Source organism: Podarcis muralis, chromosome 12 (assembly GCF_964188315.1).
Source record: "Podarcis muralis chromosome 12, rPodMur119.hap1.1, whole genome shotgun sequence".
Lineage (NCBI taxonomy): Eukaryota > Metazoa > Chordata > Lepidosauria > Squamata > Lacertidae > Podarcis > Podarcis muralis.
The window spans coordinates 47394769-47416632 of record NC_135666.1 but is presented as its reverse complement, the minus strand read 5'-3'; the positions used below and the strand labels follow the sequence as shown (position 1 = coordinate 47416632).

Below are 21864 nucleotides of genomic sequence, written 5' to 3'. Positions count from 1 at the left end.
CTATCCAATTCCATATTCCTATTCCATACCCTTGAGCATGTCTCAGATGAAAAGAGGGATTCCTATTCCATACCCTCCAACATTTCTCAGATGAAAATAGGGACGTCCTAAGGAAAAGCGGGATGTTCTGGGATCAAATCAGAAACAGAGATGGCTTCTGTAAATCTGGGACTGTCCCTGGGAAACAGGGACACTTGGGGGGAGTCTGTAATAAGTGACAGATATACACCCAAATGCCTTTTCTTTCTGGACAGCAGGGAAAAAATGAACACCTCTCCTCAAACCTGTTCTTGGAGCTGGTGGTGGCATGTTGAGTAGTGGGCAGCATGGTGGGGAGAGGATGTTCACCCGACTTCCTGACAGCTGAGTTGCTGCTGCTTACCAGGAAGAAGATGAAATGGGGCAAGGTGAGCATGGCACAAACACACCAGCAGAGCAATTCAACTCCCCTGTGCTGCTGGTGCATTTGCACCACACTGACCTCTGCAGCACACCCTCCCTTCTATTTCAGTAAGCATCAGCAACCCAGCTGTCAGGAGGCTGAGTCACCCGCTGCTCCTCTGTTCACTGCTTCAGTTCATTACCTATATTCCGGATCTTGAGGCATGAGGGCACCTGCAGACCATGCATATTTTACAGGAGCATACCCTGTAATTCAAGCGCATATCAGGAAATTTAGGTTTGCACAATTAGAGCAAATCAAAGAGCTCTGTCACTCCAGTGTGAAAATCCACTTTTAAAAAGAAGCAGTTTGGGAAGGTGACGGAGAAATGAACCGGAAAGCATAGAACAAATGATTAATGGGAGCATGTAGAATAAACATATCGAAAGTAAATCAGGATGAATGCAGGATAAATATAACCTCCCTGCAAACAAGTCAGTACAGATGGTCAATACAGATTAAATGCAATCTCTGTGTAAGCTTTTAGCCAGGAAATCAGGATGAGTGCTGAATAAACAGGATGTCTAGAAGAGACGTGAATTAAGGCAACCCTGAAAATTTATTCTGAATTGGATTTGAAAGTATCTGCATAACTGAGCTTTTGAGTGACAGAAGAGGGAGTTCGGGGTTGTGTGTGTGTTAGATTTCAACATTACAATGGTACATTTGTGCCAAGGGCTGTAGATTTGCTTAAAAATGTATTGAGAGACCTGTCCTGAGCAGCCTAATGGCAGAGCAGTCTTAAGTGAAATCTAGCAAAAGATGTGATAGGAGATTCCCCCTCCCTCCCCTTGTGGCTTATATCTGCATATTTTACCATTCTTACCCTCACCCAAACCTTTAATATCTTACTGAATTGAGTCATTCCATCTAGTACAATGAATTTCAAATCTGACTTTAAAACCCTGCGTGCCACAGTCCATTAAGCTTTGAACACACTGTCTCGCTTCATCTCATACATTACTTACATTCACTTACACGGCTGCCTTTTATGTTAAAATCTCTTGTCGCAATCTGATTGCTGATTGCTACACCATACAACTTCCCCTGCACTTCAGCATCACAAAGAAAGACCTTAGTCTTACATGGGAAGCTGCCGTATACCAAGTCACAACACTGGACCATTGTGCTCAGTATTATCTCTACTTGGTCCATCAACAGCTCTTCTGGGTTTCAGCCAGAAGGTCTTTCCCATCCCTACATGGGCTGAGATTCAACCTAGGAGCTTTGGGAGTCTCTGTCCTGGAGAGGTGGCCCTTTCCTAAAGGAAAAGAAGAGCAGCATATACCTTCAAACTAGAAGATCAGTTTTCTCCTAATTGAGAACAATTTTGTTTTGAGAAGACAAGCCATCCATTGTGGCTTCTCTTCCATGGATTGAAATCTCTGCCAAACTGGACATTCATATGACCATTGAGCAAGCTTTTTAGATAAGTCCACAACAGTTCCTGGGACACGGGTGGCGCTGTGGGTTAAACCACTGAGCCTAGGACTTGCCGATCAGAAGGTCGGTGGCTCAAATCCGTGTGACGGGGTAAGCTCCCGTTGCTCGGTCCCTGCTCCTGCCAACCTAGCAGTTCAAAAGCACATCAAAGTGCAAGTAGATAAATAGGTACCGCTCCAGCGGGAAGGTAAACAGCATTTCCGTGCACTGCTCTGGTTCGCCAGAAGCGGCTTAGTCATGCTGGCCACATGACCCGGAAGCTGTACGCCGGCTCCCTAGGTCAATAAAGCGAGATGAGCGCCACAACCCCAGAGTCGGCCACGACTGGACCTAATGGTCAGGGGTCCCTTTACCTTTACAACAGTTCCTGTTCTCTGGAATTTGGAGATCTTTACAAGCCCACCTGCCCACACCAACCTATTCTAGTTATTCAGGACTTAAAAGGTGTATGGGGCATATTTGGTCAAGCTTCTTTGCCTGGGTGAAATTCTTAGGTCCGCAGTGGGCACTGTTGGTTTATGAGGTAGTGGCCAGAGGAGGACACCAGTAAAAAACAACAACAATGGAGATGGTGTCTGTAAATTCCTGGCATCAGACGGACACCATGTTATTTCTATTCCTGATGGTACATTGTGGGAATCTGCTGTAAAACACTTTGAGAGCCTATTGAGGCTACAAAACAGGATATCCATACTCATGAATATATAAGTGAATATTTTCTAGGGGTGAAGGGGTTTGTTGCTCCTCTGCTTTAGGTTCATCCCCTCCTGAATTCCAGTTTGGGTTGCTCACTTGTTGGGGCGGAGGCACAGCAACAGCCTCCAAACAGCACCATCCTTGGGGGACAAGGAGAACTGCTTTTAGGATTGCACTTGAGGCCACCAACGCCTAGGAGGCTTTTTCGTTTGGTTAAAAAAAGATGACTCAAACTCCTCTTATGCCCGGATGGGAATCCCGGGATAAATCTGCAGCCATTTGCCCCTGCAACGGCGGCATCCCGCCAGCAGGTGGCGCAGCCCCGTTTCCCGCCAAAGTCAAAAGCAGCCGCTTCCCTCCGGCGCCGTTTTGTCTATGGTTCATGTAAATATATATCATGACGTAGGCGGGGCGTCCGTTTGGGGAAAAGGCAACGCCCCTTCTTAGCCTGCCTGTGCCTCGAGGTTAAAAAAAAAGCTCCGCTTCCTTCTGCGCCGGCGCGGGGCTGGTAGGAACCAAGTGTAGCCGGAACTTAAGTTTCTAGAGCGCGTCAGGCGGAAAGGTGTGGGGGGGGGGGGAGTTTCCACCGGACTCCCCGTCGAGGAAAGCGGCGGGCGTGATGTCGCGCGTGGGGCTGCTGTGTCGGTTGGGCTCGCGGCTGCTGGCTTCGGGAGCAGGGATACGGAGCGGGTACGTGGGCGGGGGGGGGGGGGTCGTGCGCTCGCGCCCGCTCTCAACCGTCGCCGGGCGCTGGTTTCCCCCTCACAGGCACCCACCCACACCCCGTGACCCCAAATAAGGGGCTCCCGTTCCCTCAGGCAGAAGTTCGACAGGTGAAGGCGGGCTCGCCTCTCCGAACGACTCGGGTTGGGGGGGGGGTGTGTGGAACCCAAGCTTTACCTGTTGGGTTTCTGCCTGTAAAACGCAGCAAGGGGAAATGTGGAGAGTTTCGTTGAAGCTTTTTGGAACCAGTGTTGGAAACTTGAGATAAGAAAGCTGGGAGTTAAAGGGCGCTTGGAACCTGGGTTATGGTCGACTGTCTAGGCGCGCCTTTTTTATATATAACAAATTTGAAAATGAACGAACTGCAGCTAAAATATTGTGTTCCTTTTTTCACATGGTCCAGTCCTTTCCCTGCCCACCCCCCTAATATTCCTAAGAGGGTCTCTTCTCCAGTCTTCAGAGAGGAGCTGGAAGTAGGGAAGCAGAAAAAGGTCCTCCTTTCCTTCCACTCTGTAGTTTTAATCTGAAATCTTAGGCGCAGGAGCTCAGATACAGCTTGCGCCAATGAAATGCCCTGTCGCAAAATGCGCCTAGGACAATGGGAGTTTCGAAACACTGCTTGAAACTCACTTTCCCAAACTGCATATTGTTTTTTTCCCCCATCGTGTTGGGGAGGGGGAGAGGAAAGGTGTGCACCTGTAGTAATTTGTGGTGTTCTACTTTTCTAAGTTGTGGACAGGGCATCGAAAGGTGGTTTCATCCCACAACCACCGCATGTCTATGCTGTAGGGTTGATATTCTTCTCTTGCCCCATACTCTGTGCCTTTGTGGTTGCTTTGTTTTACTGGGGCGAGGGAGAAAGGGAAAAAAACTGTACAGTATATGAATAAGGATATATGTCACTGTACTGTGAGAAGTGAGGTTACAGGGAACCAGGCAGAGAGACTTCTCAGTAGTGGTGACCACCCTGTGGAAGGCCCTCCCATCAGATATCAAGGAGATAAATAGCTGTACAACTTTTAGACGTCTGAAAGCAGCTCTGTATAGGGAGGTTTTCAGTAGTTTCACTGTGTTTTTATATTTGTTGGAAACTGCCCTGGGTAGCTGGGGTGACCCAATCAGGTGGGCATAGTACAAATAATAATATTTTGATTATTATTACTAGCAGGGAACCAGACCGATTTTCAGGAGCCTGACACGTAAACAAGTCTCTTATGGCAACATATACAGTACTAGAGTTGGGCGATGCTGAGTTTTTGCATCGCGGTGTAGCGCCAGCCAAACATTGCGCTTTGGCGATATAGTGTGATGTTGAAAAAAGCTGTGTTGGCCCCAACTGGCGAGATGCTGTGTGAAACTGCCACAGCTCTCATTGTGGAAGCTGAGATGCTTTCACCCCAGAACCTCGTGGGCTGTGGCCAATATAGCTGGCTCCAGCCTGCTGCTCAGCTGGGGGGCAGAAATGCTCCTGCCCCCAGCGGAGCCAGCCCCAAGTCCCCTGTCACTCACAAGCAGTGCAAGCAGGGGCGGGGGGCAGGGATCTCTCAGCTGGGAAGCGGGGGCTTCCTGCTTCACAGCTGAGAGCAGCCGGATCCTACTCGCATGCAAGCAACAGCGGGCTTGGGGCTCTCTCGGTTGGGGAGGGGGAGCACTTTAACGGACCCCCATCCTGCCGCTGGCTTGTGCAAGCCGGTATCGGGTCAGGGGCTCCATAAAACTACTTGGCTGAGGCAAGGGCAGCAGCGTTCTCCTCAGCCCAAGCAGTTTAAAGAAGCGAAGGAAGGAAAAGGCTGTATCGGGACCTCGCCAATTCATCTTGATTCTCCCTCTGCCAGGGCAGAGTGTGATGGTGGTTTCAACATTGGTATATCACAGGTGAAACCGCCGCTACTTGAGTCCCTCTGCTTTCAGCTCTCAGCTAGTTTGTTTCTCCCTCAGGACACTGGGCACTAGAGGCAGAGGGACTCAAGAGTGGTATACCACTGGGTGAAGCTGTCATTGTGGTCTGCCCCCACATACTGGTCCTGTATATATCAATGTATCACCCAGGCCTAGCATATACCGTATTTTTCGCTCTATAGGGCGCACTTTTTCCCCTCCAAAAATGAATGGGAAATGTGTGTGCGCGTCCTATGGAGCGAATGCAGGCTTTCGCTGTGTTCCCGCCAGGCTCCGAAGGCTTGCGGATTGCAGCCTGAAGCCCGGGGAGCGCAGTGCCAACTCCCTGGGCTTCAAGCAGCTATCTGCAAACCTTCAGAGCGCTCCCCCAGCCCGCAAGCTTCGGGAGCGGCGGCAAGGCTGCGCAACCTTGCCTCCGCTCCCAGACCTGTTCTGGGGTCAGGGGAAGCTCGGGCTTCCCCCGCCCCAGCCCCGCGGCTAAAAACGAAGCCGCGCACAGCCTCTCCCGGCTGGAGAGGTTGTGCGTGGCTAAAGAGGAAGCCAAGACAGCCAGTGGGATGGATCTTTGGGGCTGGGGGGGAATAATTTTTTTTCCTTTATTTTCCCCCCTGAAAACTAGGTGCGCCCTATGGTCCGGTGCGCCCTATGGAGTGAAAAATACGGTACTTATTTTGAAACCCGTGTTTTATTCCCTTCCTTGGTTAAATTGTGATGTGTGAAGGGAACTCTTAAGATGTATGCTATTGTATCAGTTGGTGTTTTGCAACTACATTGGTTTGCTTGTATGGCCCTAAGCCTGGGACCATTTTCTCTGTTAGCCAATGAACAGGTATTGTTCTGGCAACTGTAGGTGAGTGGGGTAGAGTTGGACACTTCACATAAGAGGCTTCTTCAACTATTACAGTATAACCTGCTGCCTCAGGTAAAGTGAACCTGTCTGTCCACCTTAATAAAGCAGTGTTTCTCCTTGAAATTGCACCATAGATTTAGCTTATTATATTGGCTGCATAATACTCTCCAAGGAACCTTGAATATTTTTGTAAGTCTGCTGCTTTCCCATTTGCCAATTTACTAAATATGTTCCCATCAGCAATTCTTTCTGCCTTTCTTACAATTTCATTATCAGCCTACAACAGTTAGGGTAATGCACTTCATTCTTCCATTTCTGCAATGTCGGTTGGGTCACAGCCCACATGCTTTGGAAAGTTTTAACATAAAAGGGCTTATAAGACATGCAAAAATTCTGGTTAACTCCCTTCCTTCTGTCCTTTAATGTGCTTGTGAAACATGTTAATGTAATGTTCTGGAGAGCATGATTATTTGCCAAGACCTCTCAACATGCTTTGTAATTCTGTGTTTGGCATCTCAACCAGAGCCTTCAACATTGATAATCAACTCTTTAGTTCGAATCTTTTAAACTGTTATAGTAGTCATCAGATCCCTTCTCTTCCTGTCCTTGCTTTTGGGGCATGTGCTGCAGGTGTTTGCCAGTCTGGGATTATTATTCTTGCCTACCTGTATTTATGCTTGGCAATACCTTGAAGATAACTGGGTATCAGAACTGAGAAGTGGGAAAGGCAATTGTGCATATCTCGTTTTCTAAACCATTTTTATCTTCTGTTTGATAGTGGTCTGTGGTGTGTCACAGCTAGGCACATTACTGACAATTCCACATGGTGGGATGAGCACCTTTCAAAAGAGAATTTCGAGTTCCTTAAGAAGTATACAGCGGAAGAATTCAAAGCTCAAACAGCCAGTAAACTCTGTCCACTAAAAGATGAACCCTGGCCTTTGCATCCATGGGAGCCAGGTTTGTATATGATAGGTTGGGAAGCAAAAGCAAAACTATGTCCAGTACTTGAGCCTGTATTTGGATTCCTTAAAACACAAATGCTTTTAAAATCAGTGAGCTGGATTCTAGTCCTTAAGGAAGCAGCACATGTAGGACGTAAGAGTTATTTTCCCTTGCACTCAGTGCATGTGTGTAAACATTCAGCATGCCAGGCCATTATGAGAATTGGGAAGTTACTATCAATTATTATTATTAGGCAGCCCTGTATCAGGAAGTTTTTAATGTTTCATGTTTTACTATGTTTTTATATGTGCTGTAAGCCTCTCAGAGTGGTTGGGGAAACCCAACCAGATGGGCGGGGTATAAATAATAAAATTATTATTATTATTATTATTATTATTATTATTATTATTATTATTATTCCAGCTAGTCTTTTCTTTTTTCATTCCCCCACCCCCAAGGACCACATGTTCCAAATCTGTAGTCCCTGACTAAATGAATCTATACTGGCTGGGAATATGGAATACATGCACAATCCTTTTGTTCCCTGTTGTGGTGCCTGTGTGAATACCTGCATGTGCATAACACAGGGGAAAGGGCTCTGTCATGCCACAAAGGGATCCCTCTGTACTCAGGCATTGGGTCTCCAGTGGATTTGATTGAACCCTTTGTTTTTCAGGTGTTGTCCACACTTAGATTCCCAGAACTTTTTCTTCGTGGACATCTCCCTGCCCTGCCACTTCCAGTCCATCCCATCTGCCTTCTGGGCAGAATGCCAGGTTCTAAGAATGATGGCTCAGCCACTGCTCTTGCCCTTTGTGGCTGACGCTCCCATCATTTTTCACAGGCATGCCATGAATCACCTGAATGAAGCTTGTAGACCACTGGTGGTCTGTGGACCACAATTAGGAAACACTTGCAAAATGTCATTTAATATTAAGTTGCAACCGTGGTCCCTTTCATTCACTCGGCTTTGGTACAAAGCTGCCAAAAATACATAGCCTGTATGCAAAAATAAATATTTGTTTGCTTTTTACTCCTATGATGGGCTCCTCTTATGAGTCAGAGCTAGTAAAAGCAGGCTACAAAGCAGGCTAGTAAGCAAATGGGGGGAGGAGTTCTTCCTTTGTAGTCAATATGGAAGCAGGATGCTCTGTCCCTCTTTCACCAGCCACTACACACATTTGAAGAAATTCCATGTGCTCGCCTGTATGGAGCAAAATAGTTAAAGGGACTGCTTTCACTTTTAAACACAGGTTCCAAAAGAGTTGGACTTATTGCAGTAAAGTTGGGGATGATGCCATTGTGGACCAAGAAAGGTGAAAGAGTGCCTGTCACATTACTTCAGGTAAGGCAAATATTAGTCTCTAAAAACCATGATAGGTTGAAGAAAATAACATGCAGCCTGTCTTCTAGATTGCATATTTAGGATCTGGGCACTATCCTAACTAAACAGCTCCGTTAGTTGTAGCGGCACAATGGAACTTCCTTGCCCCTTCCTCCCCTGTTTTGGCTCTTGTTTGGTTTTGCTAGAACTCTGAAGTCCAATAATCAGAGCTGGATGCAAAATAAGTATTGAGGTGGAGCCAGACACAAAATATGGCTTAAGAAACAGACCTGGTTGCCTCCTGTCCCTCTCACCCCATGAACAATAACCTGAGATTACCAACAGATACAAGTGCACATCAGCAGTTAATGCAGTTCTCCGGAACTGGACATTATAGAAAAGTGTCCTTATTCATGTTTATTCTTCTAAACTGTTGGCTGTGCTGTATCTTTATCTTGTTGGTTTTAAAATTATATTTTACTATGTTGCTAGCTACCTTGAGGCCATTCATGGCAAAAGGTTGGGTATAAATTCTAAAAATAAACGCTGACTTTCAATTCCCCTTTATAAAGGTTAAAGGTTGCAGTACTGCACTGTGTACAGCATCTGACTACTTGTTCATTGTTGTTTGTATAAGCAGGAAATTAAGCACTTGAAGCTGGAAGGGTTATTTCCAAGTGCTTACCTGAGGTTGAATTAGCAAATCCCTATTAGATGATTTATATAATGATGTTACACTTTATATATTTGTAAGATTTTGGTGTAGTTTGGATACATTTTTGGTCTGTTGACTCTAATAAACAAATGGTGATGAGGATGTTATAATTCAACAAAATATGTATACGGGTTTTGAGATTACTTTTGCCATTCTGTGTTGGCTCTTTTTCCTTGAAGGTTAGAGACTGCCATGTATTAAAGCATATACCGAAGGAAGAAATGGGCGGAAAAGATCCCTTTCTGCTTGTTGGAGGAAGAAATGTTTCACAGTTTTATGTAAGTCTACTGTGTTGCTTTTTTTGATAGAGTATCAGTTTTCATCAACTTCCTCTATAGAGTGCATTTTGGTGTGTGGTGTGCCTCTATATTTAAAAGTCTGCTTTTTTTATTTTTAAAAAAATGCTCGCACGCATCACTGTTTGCTGTCATTTCTTGAAAATGTGATTTCTCCCTATTCTTTACCATTCTCTGAAGGCAGGGGATTTTTGCATGGGGGACGGGGAGGGGGATTCCCTGGTCCCAAATGGGGTAACTGTGCCCCTAAAGGGCCAAGTGTGCAACCTGGGAGTCATTATGGACTCTCAGCTGTCCATGGAGGCACAGGTCAATTCTATGTCAAGGTTGTCTACCAGCCCCATCTGCTATACCGGCTGAGACCCTCCCAGCCTGTGCCCTGTCTCGCCAGAGTGGTACATGCTCTGGTTATCTTCCACTTGGACTACCACAACGTGCTTAATGTGGGACTGCCTTTGAAGGAAACTACAACTAATCCAGAATGCGGCTGCCAGACTGATGGCTGTGAGTGGCTGCTGAGACCATATAACACTGTTCCTAAAAGATTTCCATTTCCGAGCACAATTAAAAGTGTTGGTGCTGACCTGTAAATCCCTTAATGTCTTCAGGCCTGAATACCTAAAGGAATACCCACATTGTTGAGGCGAGTGGAGGATTCAGTCCTGCTGGGTGCTGCTTAAAGAGGAGGCACAGCATGTCCTCCTTCTGGCCTCTCCCCTCCTGATTGCAACATTTCCCCCTTCATTTAGGTGTACTATGTATTCTCCAATTCTCTGCTTCCTTTTCTTCCCACACGTGTGTGCATGTGCAGGCCTTGGCTTTTTAGCTCCTACACAGCTTCTTTCCCATTTATCCTTGGACAGAAACACAGGGCTAATTGAGACAGAAGGCTTTGGTTTCTAGGGAGGCATCATCATCATCATCATTATTATTATTAGCTTGAGGGTGGGGGACTACCAAAGGTGGAGGGGAAAGAATTTCCCCCCACCCTGTTCAACCTCCTTTTAATAATTTTTCTTTCCTGTTTAAGAAAGCAAGCATGCTACCTTCCTGTGGGGAAAAAAGCCAAGTCACCCTTTATACCAAAACATACACGATGGACGTAAATAACTATTCCAGCAGATTTGTACCAGTCTAGAGCATCTGTAGTGAGACACAGACCATGTATGGAACCATTCATTGTTTCCACTGTTTTTAATTCGTGTGGGGTTTTAGTTATTGTTGTAGTTTGTTTTTATTGAGGGAGGGGAGGTGTGTCTGGGAGGGGAGGGGCTGGAGAGCAAGGAGGCTCCCAATCACTGTGGTTCAGGGTAGGAGGATATGGTTTGGCAGGTGGAACAGGCCAGGTAAGGGGCACACGGCACAGGCAGTACCTAGTAGCAGTGAAGGCAGCAAAGAAGGCTTACTTTTCTTCCCCCGTTGTGTCTTCTTGGTGGCATCCGGCAAAGCTTTTCCAGGTGGTGTGGGGTCTTTTACACTCTGGCCCAAAGGTGGTGACTGAACCGACGGTAGCTTGTTATGACTTGTAGATCTACCATATTTTCTGTTAATTTTTATTAAGCTTTTTTTTTGCCTCATTTTTAGCAACTGTTCTCATTTACAAATTTGAATCTCTAGTTTAATCAATATCTAGGTTTTATAGATCTCTTTAGTGTCCATTGATTCTTTTGAAAATGGGCATATGTGGAAATAAACCTTCAGCTCTTCAGGTGTAAACTTGCTCCAATTTGTAAACAGAACTAAATGCTTTTGTTTTATAGAAAGTTAATTTCCATCTTATTATTGATGTAAAAAGTTTCAACAACAATGGTTGTTTTGTGTGTGTGTGTTATTATGAGATGGGTTAAAGCCTCACAAGGCCTTAACTTGGAAATGAGTTAATTAATTTTCAAATAATATGTGTGCAATCATAGAGTATGTGTATACTGTAGTATATTTGATTAACTGGTACTCAGAGGAAACAGCAACAGCCAGCCATACCCAGTCTCACAATGTATAATTTGTGATCTATCATCCCCATTCAGCATGCTCTACAATACAGAATCAAAACTCTGCCTCTTGCAGATATTGGCATTTCACTGTATCTCCCCTGAAAGATCAATAATTTATTGTGGGCAGAAGATTCTAAACTGCTGTCCTGTAACAGCTTCTGGAAATGCCTGAATGTGCAGGAGATATATTCCTGCAGGGAGATGCCTTTGATGCCTAGAGCATCCAGCTGCTTGTTGCAAGAGCTAGAGATAAACTGTGCCTTTAAATTTACAAAAGCTAAGTGCATCTAAGTTTATAGTATAACTGGGACATAGATGTTTCATGCCCTAGCTCATTGGGTAAATCTTACATGTTTGTGAACTGCACACATAAGTTAAAGCATCCTGTCATTTTTAAGTACACTTAATATAGTCAATAAAATAATTCCAGAAATTGAAAGGATTGCCTGAGCCTGTCAAATGTCTTGATGAAATGTTCTTTCTTGTGTTAGATATTATAGAAAGCTGGACTCAGATAAGTGGAGACAACCTAAAAAGCTTTTGCATCTAGTGGCTATCTTTTCATTTCTTTAATTGTTATTACAGTGCACCTTCGGGTAACATAATTCTCAGGTTGCTAATGCGGCAACCCCAGAAGTGTATACTTCTGGGTTTCGCCGTGTGCACATGCGCAGAAGCGCTCTGCACGCTGCACACATGCACAGAAGCGCTCAATTGTGCCAAGTGCTTGCGCAAAAGGGCACTTCTGGTTACGAAGTTTTCGGGATGTGGCCGGGCCTCCGGAACGGATCCCATTCGTAACCGGAGGTACCACTGTATTTATTTTAATTCTACTAAGAGTTTATTATATCTTCATTCAGACCTTTCCCCTTATTTTTACTTGCTGCTCTAAAAGAGCATCCATAGATACTGGTTATAAATTCTTTTAATGTATATATGTGTGTAGGATAATTTTTTACATGTTTTAAAGTTGTTGCACCAATGACAAATACATTTGCTATCTAAATATAATAGTTTTCAAAGGATTGACTAAGAAATTAGCTATGTTTTATTGTAGAAACTCAACACTCCTATCCTAAATGCATTGTTTGAAAATAAGTTCCAGTGACCATCGTGGAGCTTACTGTAATGACGTGTTCTTAGGACTGGATTTTAATTATTTTTATAGCAGTCATTTGTGTGTGAGAGAGAGAATCTCAGGAAGGTGACACTAAGAAGTATTTTAACCTTCGTCTATAAAACAGTATTATAAAGGTTTATCAATTTTATGCAGTTTGCACACAAAATGATAAGCAGGGGGCGTTTTCAGGTGGGGCAAGTGTTTGCTGCTGTATAACCTTAAAATTGTCCTTTGAACTCCTCTGAAAGTTCAGGAAGGCACTTTCATTGGGGAAAAGGAAAACTGCAGATAACTTCTACAACACTGACCACCTGACAGATGGTGATTATCCAAGTGTGTCGCTCCTGTCAGTCATGTAAATTGCTTTCTAGGGGAATCCATTTAAAGCACAAAACTCTGCAATACGGCCTCTTGCATTTTCAGTTTTCATTCATTTTATTTCTGTTTAGTTGATAGGTTGAGAGAGAGAGAGACTCAAGGGCAATTTCCGAATTAATCCACTATAAACCACTTATAAACTATGCTTCCTATGTGTTTGGTTAATAATGAAGTATCCTTGTGCTAAAGATTATAGACTCTAGTATGGTGAATTAAAATTAAAAACTTGCAAGACTTCGTTCTTTCACCATTTTCATTCTGGCTCTGCGGTTGTCCATGCTTTATTGAACCTTTACGCTTCGGCAAATTTTTAAATATTATTCTTCATGTAAAACTTTGTGGTATTAGGTTATTATTTGAAAAGTCTCCATATTATAATCACACACTTTTCAAAATTTGGTTTCTAGCCACGGTTTTAATGCCCTAAATTATAGTTAATCTCAACTATAGCTACCTTCATAAACTAGGCTTTGAAGTTGCTGCGTTTTACTAAGACATTGTTTAGCATAAGCACAGCCTGTCTGGGATCAGACAGAATACTAAGCTGTGTTTAGTTGAAAAAGGAAGCAAAAGCTTTCCAAACTCCTTGTGGCTGCACTGGGGGGAGTGGATAGCACACAAGCCTAAGGCTGTCACAGAGGCATTCCTGTATTACTAAACAAGGCCACATTTGTCTTGTGTAGTTAATAAAAGGTGGATTTAGACAAGGGAAACCTGGTTTGAAATCCCCACAGCCTTAAAGCTCATTGGCTGACCTTGGGCTAACCAGTGTGTCTCCTAACCTAATTCACAGTTTTTGTGAGGATAAAATGGGGCAGAAAACTGGAGAACATATCTGCCATCCTGAGCTCCAGTTTCTTTTTGTGATTTTTTTCCTATGCTTGATTATGCATTGTAATAAAATAAAAAATAAATTTATTTTAATAATAAATAACAACCACTTCTTTAAAACTAAAGATTTTGAGCAGATGTGTATAGGATCACACATTGTGATACAATTATGAGACAAAGACTCTCTAAATTTTATCAAGAAGCAAGTCCTTAAAACCACACAATTAGCATATATTTTAAATTGTTTGAAGCGTTCGAGGATTTTCAATCTAATTTCTTAATATTTCTCTCATTGTTACCGGTTGTGTTTCTTACAGAAAGGGAGAGCTATGATGGAGTTGTGCAGAACCGTTGGCATCCCGCCAAAGGAGAAGATTTCAACGTTTAGAGTTTCTGAGAATGCCCTCATTAAGCCAGGTAATCTATGCAGAATGAAGAATGAAGAATATAATTTTGCACAATATTTTCTCTTGGTAGATCAGAGCCATTGTGCAGAGCTGACAATGTTTTGAAGTCCTGTGGTAAAATGGAGCAAATCCTATGTATGTAAAAAGTCCAATATTATAACCATACATTTCCCACACAGAAAGTCATGTTATCTGAAATGGCTGCTACCTTTTTTAAAAGCTTTCTTAGAGATAAAGATAGTTTTGTTTTGTTTTGTGGAGGGTGTTCCAATCAGGGGAACAGGGAGGGAGGCCATTTTTGATGCCTCCCCCTGCAGGAACAAAGGGAATTGCTAAAAATCGCATCCTTCACCATTGCATGACATGGATCACTCTGGGCCCATCGCAGCGCTCCAAAAATGCCCGATTATTATTATTAAAACATCTGAAGGCAGCCCTGTTTAGGGAAGTTTTTAATATTTAATGCTGTATTGTTTTTAAGACTCGATTGGGAGCCGCCCAGAGTGGCTGGGGAAACTCAGCCAGATGGGCGGGGTATAAATAATAAATTGTTGTTGTTGTTAAGACTTTGTCCAAACAAATAATAATGATAATAGGCTTAACTTGATTACCTTCCTTCCCCACCAGGTACTCCCCTATATGCTGCTCACTTCCGTCCTGGACAATATGTGGATGTCACTGCAAAAACGTAAGTTTCCTCCTGTAGCTGTTTATGCGCTAGGATGTTTTTAACCACTTTATTTTAGATAGTTATTAGACTTTGACGGCGAATGTACAAAATGATTTACAAGAAAATATTTTTTTAAAAAGCATTAATAAGCCAGAAAAATAAAATAAAATGAGGGAAATGTTTTCCAAAGCCACTGGAATTTTTCTTTTGTGGTATACTTGGAGCTTGTGCCTGAATCAGGCAGAAAAAGAAAAAATGCTCCCTGAGTGTGGCTGCACACAAACACACACAATTGGTTGTGATGAAATTGCTTTTCGATTTTTATCCCTTGGAAAGGACTATTTTTGGCTGTGAGGATAATTCATGGTATTTCTTTTAAAAGCAAGAATGAAATAAAAACAGACCATCCAGATGAAATGTTTAAGTGGACACTTGGTCTTATGACACCAGGGATTACGCCGGTTGATTAAAGTTGACAGAGCTGTCTTCTTTGAAGTTTGCTTCCTTCAGTTCGTGAATCTCTTGCAAGGAAACATTCCTCTTTAAAAAATAATAATTTTATTTATTATTTTCATTTATATACATTTCAGTAGTAGTTTAACAGTAAATCAAACATTTCAAAACTCGACTACCTTCTTCCTCTGGCAATTTCATTATAGTTTTTGTTGAATGCTGAAAAGTCTATTTCCAGGACTCTCAATAATTTTTGTAATTGTATTTTTTAAAAAACAAAAACAAAACAACAAACTATTTGAATGTTATATGTTAAATTGTTATCACGCTCCCTGGGACCTTAAAGTGAATAAGTAATAAATTAAATTAAGAACAGGAACTGGAATTTACTTCTGAATAAACCTGCATATGATTGTGTTGAAAGTCCTTAACGTTTTCCATACAAGAAGCTCTTGAAAGACAATGCCTTATATGGTATAACCTATTGAAAACTGCTTTCTGCTAACTTGCAGAAGTGATCATTTTTTAATTCTAAAGCCCAAATGCAGCTGCATACCTTCTGTCTTAATAGACCATTGAGCAGCAGTCTGAAAATTGCAGGTTAAATAAACATGTTTGTGCTGTTCTACTTTGCTTAAAACAAATGCTGTTGAAATATGTACATAAGATATTTCTGTAATGATGGGTAATTATGCTGACAACTAAAGAAATTACCATGTTTTATAGGCAACTTTGCCTTTTTTCTGTATTTGAGTATTTCCTATACCTCTAAAGCAAATTGATTTATGCTCAAGAAAATGTCGTTTTGGCAACATAATTTTATTAATTGCACCCATCTTGGGAGAAAGGAGTACATACTCTATAAACAATGGGTTGGATTAAGATTAAATCAATTGAGATTGTTTGTTACACTTTACTACCATGTAAAAGTTGAATTTAAGTTATTTATATCTAACCTGTCCCATTGAGACCTGTGGGACTAGAATCTAATTTAGTCTGCTTCCAACCTAGTATATTGCTTAGTCTGGGTAGTTAAAGAGTTTTTCAGTTGGAAGGTTTGGAATCCTCAATGGCCCACTATCACATTTTTCTTTTGCAAAATACTCCTTTCCGAAACCATCCTGCATCTGTTCTGATCTTAACTCCATTGTAGAAAATTCAAGTTCCCAGGCCAGGGGTAGTCTACGTGATGCCTTCAACTCCTTATCATCCCTGATCATTGGTCATGCTGGCAAAGGTTTGATCGAGGCCTGCCTTAGATTTTGGAGAGATGAGTTTCATTTGTTGATCACTGGTTGACATCTGCTGCACAATAGCAGTGTGTGGACCCTTTGATTCTGTTGAGACCCTTCAGTGGCTTTCAGTATCATCCACTAAGATACCCTTTCAAGCTGATTTATAGGACCGTGGACGCTGTTCTATTGTGGTTCTGCTTCTACTTCACTGGGAAGCTGCAAAAGGTGATCTGGCCTACTGGGACTTGCATGCGGGATCCTCCTGAAGTAGATTCCATGCTTTAACATTGCAAGCAAGTCTTGTTCTATGTGGCTTACATCAACTTTGTATTTAAGCACTAGTCTGGTTGTCATAGGTGGCCAGGAGTTAAATGCAGGTGGGAGAGTGAGCTGGCTAAGGAGAGAGGAAGCACTCTGTTCCTTCTTCATGAAGCATTGAAACCAAGTGGACTGATGGAGAAAGGAGTTCCCTCCTCCACACACAGCATAAAATTGCAGCTTCCCATCCGTCCTCTGCCATCTGCCTGCAATCTTGTATCTTTGTGGCAAGAGGAGGCTTCTTTGCAAGGGTGACTTACTCCCAGGAAAGTCTGCAAAGGATGCATGCGCCTCTCTATCTGCCATACAGAGGCATTTTTGAACAGCATTCTATAAGTGCCTTGTACTGAAACGGCAATCCATATATTGGGGAAATTACCTTTTTCAAGTGGGTTATTTCAAAACTGATTTGACTTATCTGCTTTAGGCTTGGCAAAGGCTTCCAAGGAGTCATGAGAAGATGGGGTTTTAAAGGTCAGCCTGCTTCCCATGGCCAGACTAAAACACACAGGCGACCTGGAGCCATTTCCAATAGCGTAAGTATTTTTAATAAAAATATTATAATAATTTATTATTTGTACCCCGCCCATCTGGCTGGGTTTCCCCAGCCACTCTGGGCGGCTTCCAACAAAGATTAAAAATACATCAAAATGTCACACATTAAAAACTCCCCTAACTGAGTTACTATGACTTTGTCATTACAAAAAGACAAGTGTTTAGAAAAAGTTTCTTCCAGTGAATGTAGACATTTCATTAAACAATGAGCTCTCTACGTTGAAGAGTTTATTGGGATCCTACATAGTGAGCGTGACACAAGTCAATAAAACTTAGAAGTAAATGTGCATAGGTGTCAAGATGTGTTTTTTAAGTAGTACTTATGGCATGTTGTTAACACAATACCTGCTTTGGTTTTTTATCTTATTTTACTCTTGTTCACATGCCATATAAAAGCACTTCCATGGTCGATGCCTAACTTGTATTTCATATTTTTGAGACAGAAGGTTGCAAGGGTTTTCAAGGGAAAGAAAATGCCAGGGCGGATGGGAAACGTCTTCAGAACAACGGTGGGACTAAAGGTGAGGCTTATGAATGTGCAATAAAGGTGAGGTGCGTGTCCTTTATTTTTGCCCCTTTGATAAAGTACCTTCCTAGTGCATAATCACCCTCACGTAATAGCAAACATCACGTTTTCTTCTTAAGTATCAAAGTATCAAAACTCACAAAGCCATGAGGAGACGGACACTGCTGTTAGCATGGAGGTGGAATAATGGCCTTTCCTCCCACTCTCCCTCTTGCTTGCCTGCTGACAACAGCATTGCTTCAGGGCAGGGGGAGAAAGAGGACTTCCCTGACCTGCACTAGCCACTGATGGAGCTGGGGAAAGGGGACTTGAAATCACCGGAGGTGGTGACCCTGCCACTGTCGAGGCGCAAGTCAAAGTACCAAAGTGCCTCTTCAGTACTCAGTGCAGCCTGGCCTGCTTGACAAGTGAGGCACAGTTGGTCTGGGAATGCTGATGGTGCTGTTCTGTTGCTATGTAAAGAGGATGTGGAGCTGTATTTTCTTTCCCCCAGAAGATATGAAAGTCTGCAGAAAAACACTGCAGTTAGCACAGCAAGTAATTTTTAAAACCACCACAGAATGTTTTGGTTTCAATTTGGTCGTTTTAATCTTTCAGGTGTGGCGGATCAGTGTGAAGCACAATATCATTTATGTACACGGTTGTGTTCCGGGTCATAAAAACTGTTTAGTAAAGGTAAGTTTGGCTTCGAACTGTTGGATAATGTGCCAACACAGTGCATTCAATGACTGCTTTGGTCAGCCTTGATTTTATTGTTTCTTCCACCTTGTGCCATGTGCATCAATGTGTTGTGCTTTGTTTCCCAAGCTGGTGCCTTCCAGATGTTTTGGACTCCAGTTCCCATCATTCCCGACAAGTGGCCATACTGGCTAGAGGTGATGGATGTTGTAGTCCAGAACATCTGGAAAGTGTCAGGTTGGGCAAAGAACTCTTTTTAAATTGCAAAAAAAACTTCCTTACATTGTGAATGGATACTGGCAAGCATTGAAAGCTGTCACAGAAGAATAGTGTGCCATTTTGCTCCTGTCCTACAGTTTGTTATGTTCAATTTTCATCATGATCACTCATGCCAAAGGCTGAGTTTTTTCATCTATCTTTCCTACTAGGAGCTTCACCTGAGCTCATCATGTAGGATATATGGTATGGAAATGCTGGACTTCATTGCAGACTGTGCTGCCTCTGGCTGTTGTAACCTAATTTGACGGGAAATTGTGGTGCATATAATTTTGACTATGCTCAGAATGTAATTGGGGCATATTCCCCCCCCCCAAAAAAAATCTAAAGCACGTTTTCTAATTAAAACAAGGAAATTAATGTAAGCCATAGGATTGGGAAATGGTGGACACACAAACTCACGTGGGACAGTTTCTTCACTCTTTGCAGGGTGCTTTTTCCTCCATGACCCTTAGCCTAGGAGCAGTTGAGAGCAAAGAAGTCTTGCAGCATTCAGTCTCCCTAGCCCTTTGATATCTAACATTTTTACTGAGGCAAAAAGATTCCAGTCTTGCTCACTTTGGGAAAAGGTACTTTTTTTTGCTACGTAAGTGTCTTGCATCTTGTTACTGTTCATGCAAAGTACTGATTCAGCCTGGAGCTCTGCTAAACTGCAAAGTGGTCTGTGACTTCACCCTACTTCTAAGCATTAAGCTTGCTACATGCTCAAGCAATTTTTGCGGATTATGTTCTGCTGAGCTGTAGCTGTTCAAACTTGAGACCTCTGCTGTCACTAGCACAGTGTCTTGTATGTACATTTCCCTAGGCTTCTACAAGGCATTAATTTACTGTTTTGCAAAACCGTGACCCAAAACCCATTTTAAACAGTTGAATACCTATGCCCCATTTCTAAACACATACCTGCTGTGTGATCTTTTTTAGTTTGTTGTTTTATTTTTTAATTTTTTTAAAGATAAAGCTGTAATTTAGAAAGAACAAGGAGCATGGCAAAACGAGTATCTTTGTGCGTGACTACCTGGAAATACTGATGGTGTTGGCATACATACACACATTTTGTCAATACTTTATTATCTATTTTGGTTGACATTAATGCAGATATTAAATCAAAGGAATTGGTAACATTTGTGCTTGTAGCCAGGCTGACCATTTCACGATTAAACACATTGTGGGAAAGCTGAGCCCCTCCCCAGATTCATTTATCCAAAGGATAACCAGGCTAATTCCCCCCCCCCCCCGTGACACACAACAAATAAAAGACCCTACAAGGCACCCACGCATCGGTGTTTCCCCCAATTGTCTCCTAAAGGACAGCAAGAGAGAGACTGTTGTATGTGCTCATGCCTCTGGAGCACATTAATTTAATAACCATGAGATGAGCTCGTCTTATGGGTTGATATCCAGTTATAGAACAGGAAGCAGAGTATAGTAATAAATGGACACTTCTCACAGTGGGGGAAACTGAGAAGTGGGAGTTCTCTGGTCATCCATATAAGGATCTATGTTCTAAAGCTGCTCATGAATCATCCGTGAAGAGCAGTGAAGTGGCCGCATTTGCAGATGACCGCAGATCATTTGAGTGTCATTCTTTAATGCTATAGGTTGTCTTAAAACAATCTTAAGTATTTAGCTCAGTATAAAAGATGAAATGTTTCATAGGAGGCTTTTTTTCTTCTGTGCTCTCAAAAAATTCTTTTTTTTCTATTAGGAGGAAAAATGATGAAAAAATGGTTTTGCCCCCACTCCAAGGTTTTCCCCCCAGGCTTTCACATCTCTACAACTACCTCTCCGATCTTTCTTTTGTTGTCCTCTCTGTCACATTATGTCTAATGACAAGCTTCTTTCCTCCCAAGTTCTCATCTCACATTACACTTTCCTTATCTAGTTAGTCCAACTGGTGCTCTGAGCAATAGCTTTGTGTTTTGAATCCTAAGTGAATTTTTGCCCACCTCTCATTATCAACCCCTCTTGCGCTTGTTGTGTTTTAGGTCAAGGATTCGGCTCTACCAGCTTACAAAGATGACAGCAAGAATTTACCATTCCCAACTTATTTCGCTGATGGCGAAGAGCAGCTGTCTGATGAGTTGTTTGATGAGGACATTTTTCAGTTCACTGAGCCCTCCATAACATTCACTTAACTATTGACATCCTGAGGTGCAGCCAGGCTTCCCATCAAAAATATTGGTCCGAAGACGCAAAGCAGGAAAATCTTCCCCCGAATAAGTATCATCTGGCACCAAGCTGCCCACATGACTCTGGACAACAATTTTTGTTAAGAGTTTTCTTCATCGCAACAGATGTCAAAGGATGATAAGCAAAGAAACAGTGACACGGCTGATTGACACTTTCAAAAAATAACTCAAAACCTTCCAAACTGATAATACATGTGTGTGTTTATATTTAGTGTATATTTACCTCTATCATGTTATGAAACAGATACGTGTGTCTGGTTTTTTCCTTTCCTCAGCAGAAAATTGGCTGTTGTTAATTGCTGTCCCTACTACAGCAGATCTGACAGCCAGCAAGACAAGTCACTTTTTTTAATGGCACATCTGTATTGGCATCGGCTGTCGAGAGTTGCTGAAGGGAAACCCACAGAGAAGGCAGATCCAGTGTCTGCTGTTCACATACATCTACATAAACAAAGCCAGGGATCTTCGCATATTGAACAACAAGGGTGCAATGAATAAGAGGGATAAAGAATTTCTTTGCAATTTCTCCCAGTTCAGACTGAAGTATATATGGTGCTCTGTGTTTTCAGGAACTTAACACAATCTTGTGAGCAATTCCCCTCTTCTGATGTCCCCTAGCAACAGGAGCAGGGAAAGAGTTAGTTTAAAAAACACAACAGTTGTCAAGTTTGCCTGTTTGCAGTTCACTCTTAAGTGCTTCAGATGGCAATCCTGGCTCCCCCCAATTACCTGAAGATTGCACTCATACGAGAGAAAGCAATTGTTCTCCATCAGTGCTCATCTCTAACTCCCAAATCTGTCACATTAATAAATGTCCAAGCTGTCTACTTTGATTTGGAGTTGTGCTGTGCCTTTTCACTGAGACACAATACCATATCAACCACCGTTATCCTTTCCTATCAAA

General features: G+C 42.6%; 1 protein-coding gene across 1 annotated transcript; it reads left to right on the top strand.

The window, feature by feature from the left end:
• Positions 1–3149: 3149 nt before the first annotated feature.
• MRPL3 (mitochondrial ribosomal protein L3) lies at positions 3150–21205 on the top strand. Its single transcript, XM_028749922.2, has 10 exons — positions 3150–3271; positions 6832–7013; positions 8252–8343; positions 9217–9315; positions 13971–14070; positions 14688–14748; positions 17164–17272; positions 17735–17812; positions 18415–18492; positions 20757–21205. Exons 1-10 carry the CDS (start codon positions 3201–3203, stop codon positions 20904–20906), a joined length of 1020 nt encoding a protein of 339 aa, XP_028605755.1. The 5' UTR covers positions 3150–3200; the 3' UTR covers positions 20907–21205.
• Positions 21206–21864: the final 659 nt, after the last annotated feature.